The sequence below is a fragment of the Lissotriton vulgaris genome, chromosome 4_1, assembly GCF_964263255.1.
Source record: "Lissotriton vulgaris chromosome 4_1, aLisVul1.2, whole genome shotgun sequence".
Taxonomy (NCBI): domain Eukaryota; kingdom Metazoa; phylum Chordata; class Amphibia; order Caudata; family Salamandridae; genus Lissotriton; species Lissotriton vulgaris.
The window spans coordinates 607,848,924-607,868,781 of record NC_141691.1 but is presented as its reverse complement, the minus strand read 5'-3'; the positions used below and the strand labels follow the sequence as shown (position 1 = coordinate 607,868,781).

Here is a 19,858-nt window from a genome sequence, read left to right as displayed (position 1 = left end):
AAAGGACCTCGTCATGTTGGCCAGAGAGGAGACATATACGTTGAACAACGTAGGGCTAAGACAAGAGCCCTGCGGGACTCCTCTGATGATATTAGCCGAGGTGGAACTAAAGGAGCCCATATTCACCTTCTGGGTGCGCTCTGAGAGAAAGCTGGTGAACCACGCCAAGGCAGATCTGTCAATGCCTATCTCCTTTAATCTGGTAAGGAGAATGGCGTGGGATATGGTGTTGAATGCTGCGGACAAGTCCAACAGCACCAACACCACAGACAGCCCTCTGTCCAGAGATAGGCGTATGGCATCCGTGACGGAGAGGAGGGCAGTCTCTGTACTATGCCTAGGCCTGAACCCGGACTGAGAATGGTCTAGGCTGCCGGTCTGCTCAATGAAGCTGGAAAGATGGTGATTGACGTGCTTCTCCGTCAGTTTGCCGATGAACGGCAGAAGGGAAATTGGCCTCAGATTGGTCATATCTGACCAGGGGATGGCGGTGTTTTTCCTGATAGGCTTGACCATGGCCTCCTTCCACACCCGGGGGACCAGTCCCTCAGACAGGGAGCGATTGATCACCGTCCGAATGCAGGGGCTAAGGACACTCCCAATGAGGTGCATGACACGGGCAGGTACAGGATCTACTGGGCTACCAGACTTAATGGTCGCAATCAGGGAGTTGACCTGGTCTAAGGTTATCTCAGGGATGAATGATAGTGTGGCTGGAGCAGCGCCGGCTGTTCCAGGCTGGAGACTGGGAGAGGGGACACTTTCATCCGTGGATGGGCTTGATTGGGAGATATTTCGGTAAATAACATCAATTTTATCCGAAAAAAAAACGGCAGTGTCATCGCACAGTTTTTGGGTCAGCACTTCTGCACTGTCACAAGCGACAGGCTTGGTGAATGTGCAGAGCACCTGGTACAACATTTTGGGGTCGTTGCCGGCCCCAGAGAGTTGGGAGATAATGTGGGACTTGCGGGCAGCTCTGATGTTTTTATGATAGAGTCTCATTGCTGAGCTATACCTGTCTCTATCAATAGTGCTGCGCGAGAATCTCCAGGATTTCTCCAACTTTCTGCAGGTCCTTTTCTCCGCACGCAGTAAGTCCGAGTACCATAGTTCTTGCTTGCGGTCCGACCGCTGATTGCAGCGTCTTAGGGGGGCGATAAGGTTGACCGCCGTACTCAAGGCATTATTGAATTTGGACAAGGCCAAATTGGGGGAGTCTGAGGGGAGAAAATCAGGAGGTATAAAGGCCGTTCTAAAAGTATCAGCGGACACCTTATGCCACTGCCTGCGCCATAGCGGCAGGGGGACAGGGTGGGGGCGTTCCTTCGAGAGAGTGGGGAGGGAGAAGCTGATTATAAAGTGGTCGGTCCATTCCACCTGTGTTGGGGGGTAACAGGTCAGGGAGTGAGAGTTAGATAAAATTATATCGAGGGTATGACCGGCCTGATGAGTCGGACCCCGGTTGCACTGTTTGAAGCCTAGGGCAGATAGATCAGTCAGCAGTTTGCAAGCCTCAGCGTTGTCAGATAGTTCGCTGTGGACATTGAAGTCCCCCAGGAGTACGAAATTAGTCCCTGATCTGATATGGGGAGCTAGAGTCTCCAGAAGGATGGTCAAGGCCTCAGTGTAGAGACCCGGAGGGCGGTACACCAATGCTCCCTTCCAGTAAGCTAGGGGCGAGGAACCAATTTTAAAAACCAGAATCTCAATGTCGTTAGTACAGCATTGGTCAAGAAGAGTGACCGTAAAAGTGTCTTTGTAGATTACCGCGACCCCGCCACCGGTTTTAACAGGGCGGTCTAGCCTGAGAATCTTATACCCCGAAGGGACCCCCAAGGTGATAGCAGGGACCAGGTGGGGTTTAAGCCAGGTCTCGGTGCAAAAGCAGTAGTCGGGGCGGGTTGAGTGTATTAAGTCCCAAACCTCCGAATGATGCTTCGGGAGAGATCTTACATTACATAGTATGCTGTTACCCCTGGGGGGCAAGGGGCTGAAGTCTTCAGGGATTGGAGTATCTACAAGGGGGAAACCAGGATATGACTGAAAGTGACAATGTTTGCAGGAAAACGGGCCCCCGGGACATGGGCCGGCATCCTGCGCGCAGCCTTTAGGAGGTGGGAGCCACAGGTTGCGTAAGTCACTGGAAGAATACCTTAGTCTGTCCACTACTCTGCAGGTGGAGGCAACAGAAGTAGGGTTCATGGCCCCTGGCCCCGTTCGGTCACGGACGGGCACAGACGGGCTCCTCTCTGGCTCGTCTCAGGCGCGACTAAGGCGCCCCCTGCGCGCAATCGCTGCGCGCTTGGGCGACGAGAGGGCTTAAATGCCCTGCCTGAAGTGATTTGCTAGAGCGCTAACGGCGCGAGAGTGTGGGTGGGGTCACTGGCTCTTCCTGTCCCGCCCTCCGCTCAAGCGGCACTGGTTGCCGTGTCGGACCGGGGCGGGGCAGGGGAAGAATCGAGCACAGGCCCAGGAAGTCAGCGCAGTCTTAGCGGTGAGTGTGCAATAGTTTTTAAAATGTATCAATCACAAGTTAAAATTTAGCAAATTAAAATACAGCTGAGAGCAGGAGCACACAAACAGGTACCGGCTAGTGGGGAGCGCGGAGCGCTGTCACAGTCACAGCAGATAGCACAAGCGGGTCGGGGAGACTCTGCCACCGTCCCTCCCTTCCGCAAGCTGCCGCAGCTCCTCGCCGCCTTAAATGCCCTGCCTGAAGTGATCTGCTAGAGCGCTAACGGCGCGAGAGTGTGGGTGGGGTCACTGGCTCTTCCTGTCCCGCCCTCCGCTCAAGCGGCACTGGTTGCCGTGTCGGACCGGGGTGGGGCAGGGGAAGAATCGAGCACAGGCCCAGGAAGTCAGCGCAGTCTTAGCGGTGAGTGTGCAATAGTTTTTAAAATGTATCAATCACAAGTTAAAATTTAGCAAATTAAAATACAGCTGAGAGCAGGAGCACACAAACAGGTACCGGCTAGTGGGGAGCGCGGAGACTCTGCCAGCGTCCCTCCCTATATGTATATATATATATATATATATATATATATTACCTACTGGCGGTCGCCAGTAGGTAGTTATAGTTAGTATTTTTTTCAATGTTAAATCTCAAAATTCTATTTGGAATAACTTTGGCGCCGGTTGACGAATCTGCCTCAAAATTTCCTCAAAATGGCCTCGCGGCGTTCCGGTCCTTCCCTGAAAGTTTGGGGGGGGATTCGTCAAGCGGGGGCCGAGATAAAAGGGGGGTCCCAAAACGCGTTTTCCCCATGTTAATTTCCATAGGGCGGTCGATTTCACTTTTAGCCCGAACGGCTGAATGGATTTCCACCAAACTTGGCAAAATTGTAGGGACTGGTAGCCCGATGTGCCTTTGCTATGTCTCAAGATATGTGCTCCAGTGGATTTTGAGTAATTAAGGTTCAAAAAAATATATATATCTATAGCCACGCTCCGGTACGCGCACCGGTACGCGCACCGGGCGCTTACCGCGACTTGCGCGCAGAAAGCTGATTGGCTCTGGGGTGTCTGTAAACATTCTAAACAGTCCGGAGCGGCCGCCATCTTGTGTCTCGGTAGGATCGAGACACGAGAGGTGGCCAAAACAAAGAGGGAAATGACCATAAGGGGGCAGAGTAGACCCCCCTTGACCCCCTAGGTTTGATGTGGGGGCCATAAAAGGGCCCCGCGGAGCAAAAAAAAAATAAAAAAAATTTTTTGATTTTCGCGGGGTGAGCGCCCGGTACGCGCACCGGTAAGCGTACCGGGGAGCGTACCATGGGGAAAAAGAATGACAGTTTTAAAAGTAGCAGTTATATATGCATATATGTGTATATGTGTGTGTGTAGAGAGAGGTAGAGAGGTAGAGGTGTAGAGGTAGAGAGGTAGAGAGGTAGCGGTAGAGAGGTAGAGATTAGTAGAGAGAGAAGAAGAGAGAGGTAGAGAGGTAGAGAGTAGAGAGTGAGTAATAGAGAGTAGAGAGTGAGTAGTAGAGAGTAGTAGAGAGCAGTAGAGAGAGTAGCAGAGAGTGAGTAGTAGAGAGTAGTAGAGTGAATAGTAGAGTGAGTAGTAGAGAGTAGTAAAAGTAATTTACAATCGTTCGGAATATCGGTGTTTGGGCAGATATGATCCAGGGACCCCCAGTATGCAAGGGGAATTAGTCCCCCCTCTACAAACGCGCCAGTGGCCTGTATTGCAGAGAGGTGTAACAAGGGTGTGGCCTCATTACACTTCTCTGCAATGCAGCTCCCTCGCGGAGCCTCGCGCATACTGGAGGCTCCTGGTGGACCAGTTGACCCCAGGAACCCCCAGTATGCAAGGGGAATTAGTTCCCCCTCTGCAAACGCGGCAGTGTGCTGCGTTGCAGAGAAGTGTAACAAGGGGCATAGTCTCATTACACCTCTGCAATGCAGCCCCTGGCGCATACTGGAGGTTCCAGGTGGGCTAATTGGCCCCCAGGGGCCCCCAGTATGCAAGGGGAATTAGTTCCCCCTCTTCAAACATGCACGGGGGCTGCGTTGCAGAGAGGTGTAAAAAGGGTTGTGGCTTCATTACACCTCTCTGCAATGCAGTCCCCTGGCGCATACTGGAGATTCCTGGTGGGCTTTCAGGTCTTATATAGTTAGGAATTAGCATTAAAAAAACCTTTGAAATTCACTGAAAAAACCATAGGTTTCACACCAGTTATAGTTAGGAATTAGCATTTAAAAAACCTTTGAAATTCACTGAAAAAACCATAGGTTTCACACCAGTTATAGTTAGGAATTAGCATTTAAAAAACCTATTAAATTCACTGACAAAACCATAGATTTCACACCATTTATAGTTAGCTGGAAATTTTACTGACATAAAACCATTGAAATTCCCACGTTATAGTTAGTTGGACTCACTATAACTTGCGCGCCTGTAATGCACTGCTGATGACGTCACATATTACATCACTCATGACATGGTCAGTGACATCACTCATGACATCACTGATGACACCATCCTTGTGACAGAGTGACAGACCTAATTTCAGTGTAATGTAACGCTTGAAACACATATTCAAAAATAGAAACAAACATTTTCAAAAAAATGGAGATACCCAAACCAGTAACAACAACCAATTCAGTAATTCCACCATCTATATACACATCCACTCATTCACCAACAGTTCTATATAGTCACTCATATATATACTCACTCATCATATGTAGTGATACACCTATACATCCTGTTACACATCAGCAGTCATCCAAAAGTTACTCACACACATACTCACACATGCAAATAAACTATTGAACATCCATTTATTTGCATATACATTTATACACACACTACCACCTTACTTCTAAGGAAACTTACCCATACTTACTCTCTTAAACAATCACTTATAGAAACACATACTTATTTAAACAGGAACTTCTACAATCTCTCACTATATATACTATACTCACTTATATACATCAATACTCACATATACTAGATTAAAACATATGTCGTTACTAATGAAGACACTAGTGAGACAGTCATTCACTCACTAACACACACATATACACACTCATCCACCCATACAGTCCTGCACATATGCTGTCTTCAAAACACATACAAACAGTGAGTCAGTCACCAACCCCTGCAGCCACTTATACACAAAGAGAAACACTGATACAAACATTTAAATATTTAAACAATACTCGCTAATATATGTATTCACTAAGATACACGTAATAAGCCAGTTACCCAACCAATTTTTTTTTAAAAAAACATCCATTTACACACTTATTTAAACATTTATTCTTCCATCGACCTTTACAAATACATATATAAAACAAATTTATTTTTCAGAAAGACACACATTCACTGGATGGTGTCATCAGTGATGTCATGAGTGATGTCACTGACCATGTAATGAGTGATGTAATATGTGACGTCATCAGCAGTGCATTACAGGCGCGCAATTTATAGTGAGTCCAACTAACTATAACGTGGGAATTTCAATGGTTTTATGTCAGTAAAATTTCCAGCTAACTATAAATGGTGTGAAATCTATGGTTTTGTCAGTGAATTTAATAGGTTTTTTAAATGCTAATTCCTAACTATAACTGGTGTGAAACCTATGGTTTTTTCAGTGAATATATATATATATAGGTATATATATATATATATATATATATATATATATATATATATATATATATAATATATATGTATATATATATATATATATATATCAGTGATGTCAAATGAGATGTCATCAGTGATGTCATTTGAGATGTCATCAGTGATGTCATCAGTGATGTAATATGTGACATCATCAGCAGTGGATTGCGGGTGCGCGAAATATAACTAACAATATAGGAGCAATTTCAATGGTTTTTTAAATGCTAATTCCTAACTATATAAGTCCTGAAACCTATGTTTTTTTAAGTGAATTTGCAAGGTTTTTAAAATGCTAATTCCTAACTAGATAAAGCCTGAAACCTATGGTTTTTTAAGTGAATTTGCAAGGTTTTTTAAATGCTAATTCCTAACTATATAAGGCCTGAAACCTATGGTTTTTTAACCGCATCGCTGCGGCGGTTCTTTTTCCGCTGTGCAGCTTTTTTCGAAAATCCGTCCTTAGATGACGAGCTTATCTCGTCATCCGCACACGACGAATATATATATATATTACCTACTGGCGGTCGCCAGTAGGTAGTTATAGTTAGGATTTTTTTCAATGTTAAATCTCAAAATTCTATTTGGAATAACTTTGGCGCCGGTTGACGAATCTGCCTGAAAATTTCCTGAAAATGGCCTCGCGGGGTTCCGGTCCTTCCCTGAAAGTTTGGGGGGGATACGTTAAGCGGGGGCCGAGATAAAAGGGGGGTCCCAAAACGCGTTTTCCCCATGTTAATTTCCATAGGGCGGTCGATTTCACTTTTAGCCCGAACCGCTGAATGGATTTCCACCAAACTTGGCAAAATTGTAGGGACTGGTAGCCCGATGTGCCTTTGCTATGTCTCAAGATATGTGCTTCAGTGGATTTTGAGAAATTAACGTTCAAAAAAATATATATATCTGTAGCCGCGCTCCGGTACGCGCACCAGTGAGCGCTCCAGGCGCGACACGCGACTTGCGCGCAGAAAGCTGATTGGCTCTCAGTTGTCTGTAAACATTCTAAACAGTCCGGAGCGGCCGCCATCTTGTCTATCGGTAAAATCTAGTCATAAGAGGTGGCAAAAACAAAGGGGGGAATTGACCATAAGGGGGTAGGGTAGACCCCCCTGACCCCCTAGGTTTGATATGGGGGCCATTAAAGGGCCCCGCGGGGCCTTCAAGAATTTTTTTTTTGCGTTTTTCGCGGGGGAAGCGCCCGGTACGCGCACCGGGGGGCGCACCGGGGAGCGCTCTAAGGAGGGTACTTTGGAAAAATAATCACTTTAAAAATTTGTATGTTTATTAATTGTTTTTTTTTATTTTTTGTAAGTACCTACATGTAGGTACCAATGCAGAGACTTTAATTTAATGTACACCATCTCCTCTGTAGATATCTTGCATGTTGTTATTGTATTTTTTGTGGTATATGGAATTCATAACATAGTCTGTCTGGAAAGGAGAAACAGATCTTTTAAGCACTCCCTGAGAATTTCTAGGGGATCATGAGTAGTCTATCCTGCTCACTTATGAAAATGAGGTGTAAAATATTCATATGAGATAATATAGTGGGAGAAAGGTAGTAACTATGAGTAAACTTACTATGTAACAGAAAAATAGTTGAACAGTATACTATAAGTCTCACTTTATATTTTAAACATTTTTGGTAATACTTTATGAATTACATATAAAAAAGAATATTGTCTGAAACAATTTGAAATTATTAAAGATAAATTTATTCCTCTGATTCTTTTTCATAATTTAATAACATTTCTAACATAATATTGTCCGGAATTTCCTCATAATTATATGTACATCATTCCATTTCTTCCAAACATTCTATAAACTGTTCATCCAAAGATTCATCCATGAAATCAACTTCTTTTTTTTGATCTTCTGGTTTTTCCACCTTTACTTTGATAGAAGTATCATTTGCCTGATTTTCTCCTTCCATTTTCTTTCTGAAAATTGCATACAAATTAACTATATTAGTAGAGTTAGGGTACTGTATACCAGAGAAGCCTAACTCAATCCATAACTATTACAGAGAAGTCTATCTCTATCTCTAACTATTAAAGAGGGATAGCATATCACTAACAGAATATTTTTTCAGAAATTAACTTAAAGTGTACAATATACTTCCATAATTAGAACTTACCTTAGAGAAATCAGTTGAAGTTGTCAGTGAAATTTGTTTTCAAATGTACTTCTGGAAGCAGTAGTCAAAATGGCTGTGTTTCCCTCTCTTCTTTTATATATATTCTTGTACTTAACCAATCAAACGTCAGGAAATAATCGTAGAAAATGAAAGATACTTTTTAATTGGTTATAAATTCTAACATTACAAGTGTGTTTTTGTCATGTAATTTACCTCAGGATATTTAGACAGGCCTGTAGCCTAAATGTCTCAATGGAATTTCACCAAATTTGGGCAAATGGTAGGGACTGCTATGTAGTAGGGCCTATTCTATATTTGATGAAAGTGTCTCCAGTGGTTTTTTTGTAAATTGCTTTCCCACCTTTTTTTATCGAGCGCTTACCGGTGCGCGCTCCTTTACGCGCACCGGCAGCGTTACGGGAGTCCTCCATTTTGTGTTTCGGTACAATCGAGACACAAGATGGAGGGTAAACAATGTTCGGTATGGGTAGAAGGGGGAACTGTAGAGACTTCTTGACCCTCTAGGTTTTCTGAGGGGGGCTTAGGAGGCTCATAAACGTAAAAAAAAAAAAAAAAAAATTTAATTTTCCACGGGGGGAGCGCCTGGTGCGCGCACCGTTAAGCGTACCCGAAAGCGTACTTTGGTGAAAAATAGTGAAAAAAGTTAGAAAAAAATAAACGCTTTGAATGATCAGAGGTAGGGTAGCTCTGAGAAGAGCTTTTGGGTTCTGTGGTTGATTTAGGTACCTACAAGTAAGTTCCAATACACATTCTTAAATTCAGGAGGAATATTCTATTCCCCTCATCTGAGAAGTGCAGTCCATCTCCTCTGTAGATGTCTTGCATGTTGTAACGCAAGTTATTATTGTATATTGAACCCATTCCATAGTCTCTCATGTAAGCAGAAACAGATTTATTCACATGTTTCCGTGCTTTCTCAAATTGTGGACAAAATTGGTTGGACCAGTTCCATTTCTGTCTTTGGCATATATTGGAATATACCAAGGCAGTGTGGGGAAAAAGTATCATCAATTGATGAAAGGTGTCCTTTAAAAGCATTTCCAGACCTACCCCAGTCAATGTGCCTAGATCGTTTCCACCACAGTGCACAATTATAAGGTCAGGTTCTGGCAGATGCAAAAAGGTTTTCACCAATGGTATCAATTGGTGACATTTTAATCCTCTGTGGCCAATCCACTTGATTTCCACATTTGATAAATCAAGGTTATGAAAATTTCTGCTAGCTGCATACCTTTGAGCCCAGTGGATGTAGCTATGTCCAATAATCCAAACAGAGTACATGATGTGAGAAGGTTCTGGTCCAGTCAGATGAAGTGTGGGAATGAAATGGCAGTTGGAACAGTAGGAGTTTACAAAAAAATAATTGTGGAGTTTCTCTGCTCTTGAATCACAAGCAATGATTGGTGGATTCAGATAGTTGAAATCTGAAAGTTAGGGTGCATGGTTATGTTGTGTGAAAGAAGCAATTTGAATGGTTTAAAAAAAGTCACCAAAAGCAAAAATACCCTGTATAGGCTGCTGCATTGAGAGGTCAAACATCCTTGCTGAGTTAATTTGCAACATTGTAAGATAAACTTTTGAACCTTAGAGTTCAGTTAGGAGGGAGTTGCTATGGTAACAGATAGAAAGGTCTGAGAGGGGGATGGGTGTTGGTTTGAAAATAGTGAGGGAAGACTTTTGATTGGTTGAATTAAGGCATATGTGTACAAAGATAGAGATTTTCTATGCCAGTCTTGGTTTCAGTGTATTGAGAGCACACCTTTTGCTCTGCTAAAGAAAAATTGGTGTGTGTGTCTGACACTGTTCTCAATCTCCAAAAGCATTTGTAAAGGTAAGTAATGATTCATTTAATTTAGATAGAGACTTATTTGCTCTATGGAGAATATTTGGAAGCAGATAGTTATGTTTTAGAAGTGAAATTGTATGTTAGTATATAAGTCCTGCGCAGTGTTTCTTACATGTTATTCAAAAATCGATTTTGGGTGCAAATGAATGGTATTTTTATTTGGCCTTTTTTTATGATTGCCATGTGCAGTTGATGCATCACTTTAAACATGGGTAATAAGTGATGGAGTGGTGGCGCAAGGCTTTCATAAATAAGGCTCTGACTTTGTTTTATGATATTGAGTGGTTGTACATATGTTCTGCGCAGTGTTTCTTACATGTTATTCAAAAATCGATTTTTGGGTGCAATTGATTGGTATTTGCATTTGGCCCTTATTTATGAATGCCATGTGCAGCTGATGCATCACTTTAAACATGGGTAATAAGTGATGCACTGGTGGCGCAAGGCCTTTATAAATCAGACCCTGACTTTGTTTGATGAAATTGAGTGGTTGTACTTAGGTTCTGCGCAGTGTTTCTTACATGTTATTCAAAAATCGATTTTTGGGTGCAATTGATTGGTATATGTATTTGGCCCTTATTTATGATTGCCATGTGCAGCTGATGCATGACTTTAAACATGGGTAATAAGTGACGCACTGGTGGCGCAAGGCTTTCATAAATAAGGCCCTCACTTTGTTTGATGATATTGAGTGGTTGTACTTAGGTTCTGCGCAGTGTTTCTTACATGTTATTCAAAAATCGATTTTTGGGTGCAATTGATTGGTATTTTCATTTGGCCCTTTTTTATGATTGCCTTGTGCAGCTGATGCATGACTTTAAACATGGGTAATAAGTGACACACTGGTGGCGCAAGGCTTTCATAAATAAGGCCCTGACTTTGTTTGATGATATTGAGTGGTTGTACATAGGTTCTGCGCAGTGTTTCTTACATGTTATTCAAAAATCGATTTTTGGGTGCAATTGATTGGTATTTGCATTTGTCCCTTATTTATGAATGCCATGTGCAGCTGATGCATCACTTTAAACATGGGTAATAAGTGATGCACTGGTGGCGCAAGGCCTTTATAAATGAGACCCTGACTTTGTTTGATGATATTGAGTGGTTGTACTTAGGTTCTGCGCAGTGTTTCTTACATGTTATTCAAAAATCGATTTTTGGATGCAATTGATTGGTATATGTATTTGGCCCTTATTTATGATTGCCATGTGTAGCTGATGCATGACTTTAAACATGGGTAATAAGTGACGCACTGGTGGCGCAATGCTTTCATAAATAAGGCCCTGACTTTGTTTGATGATATTGATTGGTTGTACATAGGTTCTGCGCAGTGTTTCTTACATGTTATTCAAAAATCGATTTTTGGGTGTAATTGATTGGTATTTGCATTTGGCCCTTAGTTATGAATGCCATGTGCAGTTGATGCATCACTTTAAACATGGGTAATAAGTGATGCACTGGTGGCGCAAGGCCTTTATAAATGAGACCCTGACTTTGTTTGATGATATTGAGTGGTTGTACATAGGTTCTGCGCAGTGTTTCTTACATGTTATTGAAAAATCGATTTTTGGGTGCAATTGATTGGTATATGTATTTGGCCCTTATTTATGATTGCCATGTGCAGCTGATGCATGACTTTAAACATGGGTAATAAGTGACGCACTGGTGGCGCAAGGCTTTCATAAATAAGGCCCTGACTTTGTTTGATGATATTGAGTGGTTGTACTTAGGTTCTGCGCAGTGTTTTTTACATGTTATTCAAAAATCGATTTTTGGGTGCAATTGATTGGTATATGTATTTGGCCCTTATTTATGATTGCCATGTGCAGCTGATGCATGACTTTAAACATGGGTAATAAGTGATGCACTGGTGGCGCAAGGCCTTTATAAATCAGACCCTGACTTTGTTTGATGATATTGAGTGGTTGTACTTAGGTTCTGCGCAGTGTTTCTTACATGTTATTCAAAAATCGATTTTTGGGTGCAATTGATTGGTATATGTATTTGGCCCTTATTTATGATTGCCATGTGCAGCTGATGCATGACTTTAAACATGGGTAATAAGTGACGCACTGGTGGCGCAAGGCTTTCATAAATAAGGCCCTGACTTTGTTTGATGATATTGAGTGGTTGTACATAGGTTCTGTGCAGTGTTTCTTACATGTTATTCAAAAATCGATTTTTGGGTGCAATTGATTGGTATTTGCATTTGGCCCTTATTTATGAATGCCATGTGCAGCTGATGCATCACTTTAAACATGGGTAATAAGTGATGCACTGGTGGCGCAAGGCCTTTATAAATGAGACCCTGACTTTGTTTGATGATATTGAGTGGTTGTACTTAGGTTCTGCGCAGTGTTTCTTACATGTTATTCAAAAATCGATTTTTGGATGCAATTGATTGGTATATGTATTTGGCCCTTATTTATGATTGCCATGTGCAGCTGATGCATGACTTTAAACATGGGTAATAAGTAACGCACTGGTGGCGCAAGGCTTTCATAAATAAGGCCCTGACTTTGTTTGATGATATTGAGTGGTTGTACATAGGTTCTGCGCAGTGTTTCTTACATGTTATTCAAAAATCGATTTTGGGGTGTAATTGATTGGTATTTGCATTTGGCCCTTAGTTATGAATGCCATGTGCAGCTGATGCATCACTTTAAACATGGGTAATAAGTGATGCACTGGTGGCGCAAGGCCTTTATAAATGAGACCCTGACTTTGTTTGATGATATTGAGTGGTTGTACATAGGATCTGCGCAGTGTTTCTTACATGTTATTGAAAAATCGATTTTTGGGTGCAATTGATTGGTATATGTATTTGGCCCTTATTTATGATTGCCATGTGCAGCTGATGCATGACTTTAAACATGGGTAATAAGTGACGCACTGGTGGCGCAAGGCTTTCATAAATAAGGCCCTGACTTTGTTTGATGATATTGAGTGGTTGTACTTAGGTTCTGCGCAGTGTTTCTTACATGTTATTCAAAAATCGATTTTTGGGTGCAATTGATTGGTATTTGCATTTGGCCCTTATTTATGAATGCCATGTGCAGCTGATGCATCACTTTAAACATGGGTAATAAGTGATGCACTGGTGGCGCAAGGCCTTTATAAATCAGGCCTTGACTTTGTTTGATGATATTGAGTGGTTGCACATAGGTTCTGTGCAGTGTTTCTTACATGTTATTCAAAAATCGATTTTTGGGTGCAATTGATTGGTATTTGCATTTGGCCCTTACTTATGAATGCCATGTGCAGCTGATGCATCACTTTAAACATGGGTAATAAGTGATGCACTGGTGGCGCAAGGCCTTTATAAATGAGGCCCTGACTTTGTTTGATGATATTGAGTGGTTGTATTTAGGTTCTGCGCAGTGTTTCTTACATGTTATTCAAAAATTGATTTTTGGGTGCAATTGATTGGTATTTGCATTTGGCCCTTATTTATGATTGCCATGTGCAGCTGATGCATGACTTTAAACATGGGTAATAAGTGACGCACTGGTGGCGCAAGGCCTTTATAAATCAGACCCTGACTTTGTTTGATGATATTGAGTGGTTGTAATTAGGTTCTACGCAGTGTTTCTTACATGTTATTCAAAAATCGATTTGTGGGTGCAAATGATTGGTATTTGCATTTGGCCCTTATTTATGATTGCCATGTGCAGCTGGTGCATTACTTTAAACATGGGTAAAAAGTGACGCACTTGTGGCGCAAGGCCTTTATAAATAAAGCCATGAGTTGCTATTGTATAAACTTAAATATGTTGCAATTTATTGTATATATTGTTTGCTTTTTAACATTACTTTGTTGTTTGCTAATAGTGGTCTTTCATGTGTTTTTTTAACAGAACAACAGATTCAAATCAACTTCTGAAAAGGAAGCAAAAATGCCTTCAAAGCAAAGAAATATCAAAAATAACATACGGAAAAGGAGAACATCAACAACAGAGTTTATGGAATCCTCTTCAACAAGTACTTCAAAAAACACCAGAAAAGCTTCTGGTAAGCCAATTAAGTCTTTTCTTCGCAACATATGTCGTAGAAAAAAAAATGATATTGCTAATGTGAATATACAGAAAAAGTCAACAAATCTAAAAAGGAAAGAGAAGCCCACAAAAAATGTTTCCATTGGAGCAGGAGAGAAGAGAATGGATAGCAATAGAAGGGTAAATGTTTTTAGGGACATTCGTAGGCGAATGTTTCGCAATAGGGTAGTTTTAAATTTGCTAAAAAATGATAAGAAAAGTAAACTAAAAGCTGCTTTTTACAAGAAAAAGAAAAGTGTAGAAAAGATTGTTGATCAGGCTTTTGAAGTTAAGAAAAAATTATTTATTTTAATAATCAATAGAATTAGGATACTTAATAAGGCAATTGATGTTTTCAAATCGAACAGTAGATGGAAAAGAATTATTAATCGGAGTAATTTTTGTGAAGTATTTTCTGGTGAATGGATGCATAGTTCAAGTTCTGAGCCTTTTTTCAATGAGGAGAGTTACTTTCAGGAAAATGATTTGGTGCATGCAGTTGACACCAGTGGTCGTGCATATGAGGTGAAAGATAGTTGTGTGATGGAAAAAGAGAAACTTGTATCTAGAGATGCAGAAGAGGTGTTAGCTGATGAAGTTTTAGGGAGACGTACTAAGGGTCCAGTGTACACATGGAAATGCAGTAGTATTTGTAGTGTGCGACAGGAATCAATCGATTTGCTTCGAAATTTCTTACGTACATATAGTAAAAAAAGTCTCAAACAAAAAATGAAGATCCTGCAAGAGTTAGATCCTTGCAGAGTGAGAGAAAGCACAGGTTGCAAGGGCATTCACTAGCTTGTCTTTCTAGAAAAGTTTGTCGGAGTGTTTTTCATCATTTTAGGATGTTAGCAGTGCATCATAATAACGTAAGGAAATTAGTGAGGAAGTTGTATTATGCAAAAAGTCCTGCACTTAAGCTTAAACAGTTAAATAGTGCTCTTTTGCATGGATCTGAAGTGGATGTGAAGACTATTTGTGAAGAAATTGAGTTTTGTTATTTTGGGAACAAAGAGGACAGTGTAGAAATAGATATAGTAATGGATGGTAATGCAGAAGATAATGGACAAATTTCAAGTATTGAAAAGTTTGATGAGGAAATTATCAAGTTTAAGGTGAAATCAAGTGAGAGGCCTAATTTAACTTGTGTGTGTTGTCGACGGACTCATTATAAAATTCAGACCAGGTTGATTTATATGCAAAAAGTGAATTGGAAAATAATAGTCAATGGGAGGATTTTGTAAGTTATTTGTTGGTGGAGAATTCTTTTGATTTGAGTTTGGATCAGCGTATTTGTAATTATTGTTTGAAAAAATTAAATGAAAATAGAATGCCTGCTAGAGCAGTTTATAATAATCTTCAGTTGATAGATATTCCTTCTGAATTGATGGATCTAAATACTTATGAATCTATTTTGATTCAATGTGTCCATCCTTTTCAGGCTATTGTACGCATGGAGCCTAAGACAGGGAAATTGCCTCCATCAGATTTACTGAGAGGATTAAAGGGAAGAGTTGTTTATTTGCCTCTAGATGTAAAGAAAAATATTAATACAATTGGTGTAGAAAGAGTAGAAGAAGATCCTTTAGTTATTCTAGTTAATGGGGTTCCAACAAAGAGTAAGAAAATTTGGCAAGATTTAGTGGATGTTAAAAAAGTCAAGAAGGCAACGTTGTATTTGGTCAAAAACAATGAGTACTACAAAGATGTAAGTGTTGGAGCAGAGGAAACAGCTATAGAAGAAGATAGTGATTCTTCAGTTGGTCAAATTGAAAAAGTTGATGTGTCTAGAACTGAAGAAATATATGAACATTATACTGTTCATCCTTTGCATTCCAAAGAAGTAATGGGAAATGCAATTGACTTGTTTCAAATGAAAGCAGCAAAAGGAAGTCCCATTAGTGTATGGGAAGAAAGTTTGGAAGCTCGTTGTTTTCCACAATTATTTCCAACAGGTTGTGGTGGACGATATGATGATCGACCAGTTCAAATTCCTGCAGCTGAATACCGGACTCTAAGATTATATGCAGAAGATCCAAGGTTTCGTCAATGCATTCCATATTTATTTCATCTACTATTTGAAAGTGATTTGTCTGGGCTTTCTTATGCAGTTAATCATATATTAAAAAGTGGACCTCATTTGCAGAATGTTTGTGCAAGGGACTTTATGGAGAAAGTTAATCTGCAAGACAGTATTTTGGAATCTCAGCTAATCAATCTCATGGCATGTCAACGTGGAACCAACGAGTATTGGTTTCGTCGTCATGGAGAATTGAAATGTATGCTAAGAAACTTAGGAACTCCTACATGGTTCCTCACTCTTAGCTGTGCTGAGTATGCATGGGACGATTTACTTCAATTTCTACGAGAGGCAAATGAAAACATACCAAATATAGAATTGAAAACACCAGGAGAACTGTGTTCTTTAGATCCAGTGAATGTTTGCAGATATTTTAATCATAGATTTGAAGCTATGATGTCTTTTATTACCAACAAAAAAAATCCTCCCCTTGGAGAGGTTTTGGATTTCTTTTGGAGGAAGGAATATCAAGCGAGAGGTGCTCCTCATATACATATGTTGTTGTGGATTAAAGATGCACCCAAATTTGGATCAGATTCAGATGAAACAGTGATGAGTTTCATTGAAGAGTATTCAACATGTGCTGTTCCAAAATCTACTGAAGAAAACAATTTAAGGCAACAAGTTTTACGTTTTCAATCTCATCGTTGTGGAAAGTACTGTCGTCGAAAATTTAAAAACAAGGAAAAGTACTACACGAAATGTCGTTTTGCATTTCCTCGACCAGTGATTTCTAAGGGAAGAGTAAATAATTTGATGTCATCTCTACGACATACTGTGACAAGGAAATCTCCCAAAAATACATATAATTTGAAAAGAAATGAAGAATCTAAGTACATCAACGATTACAACCCAGTGATTTTGTCCATGTGGAATGCTAACATGGATATTCAGTTCGTTGCTGACAACTCTATTGCTGTGGCTCGATATGTGACATCTTACATCACCAAAAAAGAAAAGACAGAATTGAAGGAAATGTGGGAGGATATTTCACATGAAAAGAGTCTAAGCAAGAAATTATACAGTTTCAGTCTGAAGATGTTGTCGCATCGAGAAATTGGAGCATATGAATGTTCTGATCGGTTATCATCAGCAAGTCTCTATGCCAAATCAAGAACAATCATTTGGGTGAGTCTTGGTCTTGCTGCAACACGAAACCGAGTTTTGAAATCTGTACAAGAAATTGAATATTTGGCGGAAAAAGAACCAAACAGTACAGATATTTTGAAGACAAATATGTTGGATACATACTATCCAAATAGAAGTACTCACCTTGAGAACACATGTTTGTATGAAGTTCTTCAAAACTACAGTTATAAGAGGAACATCACAGAAGATATCAATAATGGAAAATATGCACTCATTGGCTATGAAGGATGTCTAGTGAAGCAGAAAAAAGGCCATTTGATTAATCATCGAAAATTGAGTTGTGAAGTTCCAGACAAAAGAGAATTTTACTATTTAGCTCTTTTGCAACTCTTTAAGCCATGGCGTACAGAAGAGGAACTACTTGGAGATTTTCTCTGTTATGAAGACTCTTTTAATGCAACTAAGGATACCATAGAATGTCCTATTTTTCTAAATTATCTGCAAATGTTGAATGAAGAAATGGAGCAAGAAACTACAATTGCTGAAGAGATAGCTAGAAACAGTTCTCAAGATAGTCAGAGTTCTACTTCATTGAGCCAGGATCCACTAGGAGGACCAATTATCCAAAATGAAGCTGCCACTGCCATGGATGAGGTGGAAAGAGCTATGGAACAAGCTCAAGAGGATGGAGTTAACTTAGAAGATTTGGTAAAGCAACTAAACATTGAGCAGAAAAAGATATATGATGAAGTCACAGAGCAGATTGAACATGGATTCAGACATGAGAAAAAAGAGTGCTCATGTATATTATTTGACCCTGTCCGATTGTACGTAAGTGGAGAAGCGGGGACAGGAAAAAGTTTTCTAATTAAAGCCGTTGCAAGTTATCTGCAGAAAAGGACTGATTCACCACTGTCTTGTGTTGTAACTGCTCCAACTGGTCTGGCAGCACATAACATTAAAGGGATTACTCTACATCGTTTATTGATGCTGCCAGTTGAACATGATAATAAATTGCATTACAACAAGCTATCTGGAGATGCGTGTTCTGAAGTTTCAAGAGTCTTGAAGAAAATGAAACTTCTTATCATAGATGAAGTAAGCATGGTCTCAAATCTAATGCTTGCTTTTGTGCATTTGAGAATGCAAGAAATTCTTAAAACAGACTATGATGTGTTATTTGGAGGAAAACACATTATTGTTTTTGGAGATCTATTGCAGTTGACTCCAGTAAAAGGACAACCAGTGTTTAAAATGCTCACGCATGAAGATACCAGGAAGTCCCTTGGAAGCATTGGAAATGTTAATATATGGCTAAATTTTAAATATGCTGAACTGCTTCAAAATATGCGACAGGCCAAGGATGAAGATTATAAAAATATTCTACAAGATGTAAGAATTGGAAAAGTGACTGAGAAAGGGAAAAAAGCTTTGCATAGTCGATTAATTTCAAATTTGTATCCAAATGAAAACATTCTTCCAGAGAATATTTTTAAAAAAATGACTGAGAAGAAATCTGGGATATGTTTGATGCCAACTCTGCAAGAATGTTCCATCTTCAACCAAAAAATGTTAGACTTAGAAAATGAAGAGATTGTGAAACTAGAAGCAATAGATAAAATAGAGCATATGGGTGCAACAATTGTTTTGTCAGAAAATTTGAAAACTAAATTGGATTCATTGGAGAAAAGTATTTCAAAAACAGCTGGTTTTGAAAAGACTCTGAATGTGTGTTTAAATTGTCGTATCATTTTGAGAAGGAATTTAAATGTTGAAAGCGGTCTGGTAAATGGAGCAATGGGTTATGTTGTTGATTTTGTGAATTACAGAAATAGAGATGGAATTGAATTTTTAAAAATAAAATTTGATGGCATTGAACAAGTACAACAACCTATGGTTTTTTCAGTGAATATATATATATATATATATATATATATATATATATATATATTCACTGAAAAAAACCATAGGTTTCACACCAGTTATAGTTAGGAATTAGCATTTAAAAAACCTATTAAATTCACTGAAAAAACCATAGGTTTCACACCAGTTATAGTTAGCTGGAAATTTTACTGATATAAAACCATTGAAATTCCCACGTTATAGTTAGTCGGACTCACTATAACTTGCGCGTGCAATGCACTGCTGATGACATCACATATTACATCACTCATGACATGGTCAGTGACATCACTCATGACATCACTGATGACACCATCCTTGTGACACAGTCACAGACCTCCTCTCAGTGTAAAGTAACCCTTGAGACACATATTCAAAAATAGAAACTGAAATTTTTAAAAAATGGACATACCTATATCAGTTACAACAAGCAATTCTGTACTTCCACTATCTATATACACATCCACTCATTCACCAACAGTTCTATATAGTCACTCATACATATACTCACTCATCATATGAAGAGATACACCTATACATCCTGTTACACACCGACATTCATCCAAAAGTTACTCACACACATATTCACACGTGCAAATAAACTATTGAACAAC

The 19,858-nt window shown here is 39.9% G+C and overlaps 1 protein-coding gene across 1 annotated transcript in view; it reads right to left on the bottom strand.

Moving 5' to 3' along the window:
- Positions 1 to 19,858, bottom strand: part of NME8 (NME/NM23 family member 8) — an 843,103-nt gene that overhangs the window by 474,888 nt on the left and 348,357 nt on the right. Inside the window, exon 7 of the mRNA XM_086967295.1 lies at positions 1,109 to 1,119. Within this exon, the coding sequence (XP_086823421.1) occupies positions 1,109 to 1,119 (11 nt within the window). The remainder of the gene's footprint in view (positions 1 to 1,108; positions 1,120 to 19,858) is intronic.